The sequence below is a fragment of the Priapulus caudatus genome, unplaced genomic scaffold (genome assembly GCF_000485595.1).
Source record: "Priapulus caudatus unplaced genomic scaffold, Priapulus_caudatus-5.0.1 Scaffold7573, whole genome shotgun sequence".
NCBI classification, from domain to species: Eukaryota; Metazoa; Priapulida; class Priapulimorpha; order Priapulimorphida; family Priapulidae; genus Priapulus; species Priapulus caudatus.
This window is the reverse complement of record NW_014584634.1, coordinates 1-2640: the sequence shown is the minus strand read 5'-3', so window position 1 is coordinate 2640 and position 2640 is coordinate 1. Positions and strand designations below refer to the sequence as shown.

Here is a 2640-nt window from a genome sequence, read left to right as displayed (position 1 = left end):
CTTCATGGTTAAGGTTAATTCAGAAAGACAGACAGACAGACAGACAGACAGACAGACTAACACTTCAACAGACAGACAGGCAAGCAGACAGGGAGACAGACAGACAGGCAGACAGGCAAGCAGACAGGGAGACAGACAGACAGGCAGACAGACAGACAGACAGGCAAACAGGGAGACAGACAGGCAGACAGACAGGCAAACAGGGAGACAGGCAGACAGACAGGCAGGCACACACACGCACGCGCGCGTGCACACCGATTGACCACCCGAACGACCGACCGACCGGAGTCTCCCTAACTCGCGAACTNGTGTGTGTATGCGTGTGCATGTGTGTGTATGTGGGTGTGGGTGTGTGTGTGTGTGTGCGTGCGTGCGTGTGTGTGTGCGCGCGTGCGTGCGTGCGTGTGTGTATGTACGTGGGTGCGCGTGTGTATGTATGTGGGCGAGCGTGCGTGCGTGCGTGCGTGTGTATATGCGTGTGCATGTGTGTGTAGGCTGGCATGTGTAGGCGTGCGCATGTGTGTAGGTACGCGTATATGTACGTGGGCGCGCGCGTCTGTCTGAACTCTGCAGCAGACGCCCGTCTGACGCCGAAGTGCGGGTACGGTGCCGCCATCTAGTGTCGCCAGATGTATTTAAACCGTGATTGACATAGAGGACGTGCCAATCATGTCTAGACAGCGAAGACGCATGCACGACACACCTTGCTCACTGACACGAGCTCTCTCCATTCTGCTGTGGAATAGTTAAAAAGGCCATCAATAGATTTCATTTCAGAAGGAGACGGGAGGCAACTAATTGAAAAAAAATCCTTATTTAGAAAACTGTCAGTTAAATTCTGTAGCAAATTATTACTGCTGCTCTTAAAGAGCACGTTTATTTGTTAGTTCTTGTATTTAAATACCTTGTTTGGTTATACTATACCTCGAACATTGCTGTGGGCATGTCTCACTTTACCCAGATGCTTTGATAAAACCGTTGACAACGCATGCCCCTAGCTTAGTCTAGAAGCAGCTTGCACGCGGACCGTTGATGGTTTATCTTCTGCTCGCGTTGTGACTTCGGTCACAGCCAGAGGGTGCTGGGTTGCTGGGTTGCTGTAACGGAAGCATTCTCTCGACTGCCAACGAATGGAAACGTAGATGCAATTCCACCTTGTTTCCCCCTCCCGCAAAAATACACAGTCGCGCTATTGAATAGAAACGTGCTCTAATAGAAACGTGCTCTAATATAAAGGTGCTCTAAGAGAAACTTGCTCTATTAGAAACTTGCTCTATTAGAAACGTGCTCTATTACAATTGTGCTCTAAGAGAAGCGTGCTCTAATATAAACGTGCTCTATTAGAAGCGTGCTCTAAATATAAACGTGCTCTATTAGAAACGTGCTCTAATATAAACGTGCTCTATTAGATGTGCTCTAATAGAAACGTGCTCTAAAATAAACATGTTCTAATATAAACGTGCTCTAATAGAAACGTGTTCTAATATAAACATGCTCTAATATAAACGTGCTCTAATACAAACATGCTCTAAAATAAACGTGCCCTAATACAAACATGCTCTCGTCTGATAACTGACTAACGTACATGCGTTTGTTTCTCTCGCTCGCTGGTAGGTGGCGAAGGCGTACGACCACGCGGAGAACGAGTACGTCGCGATAAAGATCATCAAGAACAAGAAGCCGTTCCTCGAGCAGGCCAAGATAGAGGTGCAGCTGCTGGAGCTGATGAACAAGCACGACGTAGACTGCAAGTACTACATAGGTACGTACGTACGTACGTGTGTGAGACCGTCACCGCGCGGTCAGGGTGTTTGCGCGCGTTCATGCGCGTGTGCGTGCGTGCGTGCGTGCGTGCGTGCGTGTGTGAGTGAGTGCGTGCGTGCGTGAGTGCGTGTGTGCGTGTAGCGAGTGGTAGGTGTGCAGTTCTTGTGACGAGCACAACATAGCCTCATGGTTAAGGTTAATTCAGAAAGACAGACAGACAGACAGACAGACACACAGACAGACTAACACTTCAACAGACAGACAGGCAAGCAGACAGGGAGACAGACAGGGAGACAGGCAGGCACACACACGCACGCGCGCGTGCACACCGATTGACCACCCGACCGACCGACCGACCGGAGTCTCCCTAACTCGCGAACTAAACCTCTTCTTCGTTATTCAACAGTGAAACTGAAGCGGCACTTCATCTTCCGCAACCACCTGTGTCTCGTCTTCGAGCTGCTCTCCTACAACCTGTACGACCTGCTGCGCAACACAAACTTCCGCGGCGTCTCGCTCAACCTGACGCGCAAGTTTGCGCAGCAGCTCTGCACGGCGCTGCTCTTCCTCGCGACGCCGGAGCTAACGTCATCCACTGCGACCTGAAGCCGGAGAACATCCTGCTGTGCAACCCCAAGCGCAGCGCCATCAAGATCGTAGACTTCGGCAGCTCTTGCCAGCTGGGCAACCGGGTAGGTGGAACGCAAGAGGAGAGGGGGGCGGGAGAGGGGGTGTTGAATTGAGGAGCGGGGGGATTCGGTGGGTTGAGAACATATACTGCTGTGCAACCCCAAGCGCAGCGCCATCAAGATCGTTGACTTCGGCAGCTCTTGCCAGCTGGGCAACCGGGTAGGTGGAACGCAAGAGGAGAGGGGG

General features: G+C 51.5%; 1 protein-coding gene across 1 annotated transcript; it reads left to right on the top strand.

The window, feature by feature from the left end:
• Window positions 1-1608: 1608 nt before the first annotated feature.
• Window positions 1609-2613, top strand: LOC106820142 (dual specificity tyrosine-phosphorylation-regulated kinase 1B-like; the record flags this gene model as incomplete). The annotated part of the gene is given in 4 exon segments (XM_014824689.1): window positions 1609-1762; window positions 2171-2347; window positions 2350-2456; window positions 2560-2613. Coding segments are annotated over 4 exon segments (375 nt in total), but the record flags the coding sequence as incomplete, so codon positions are not given.
• Window positions 2614-2640: the final 27 nt, after the last annotated feature.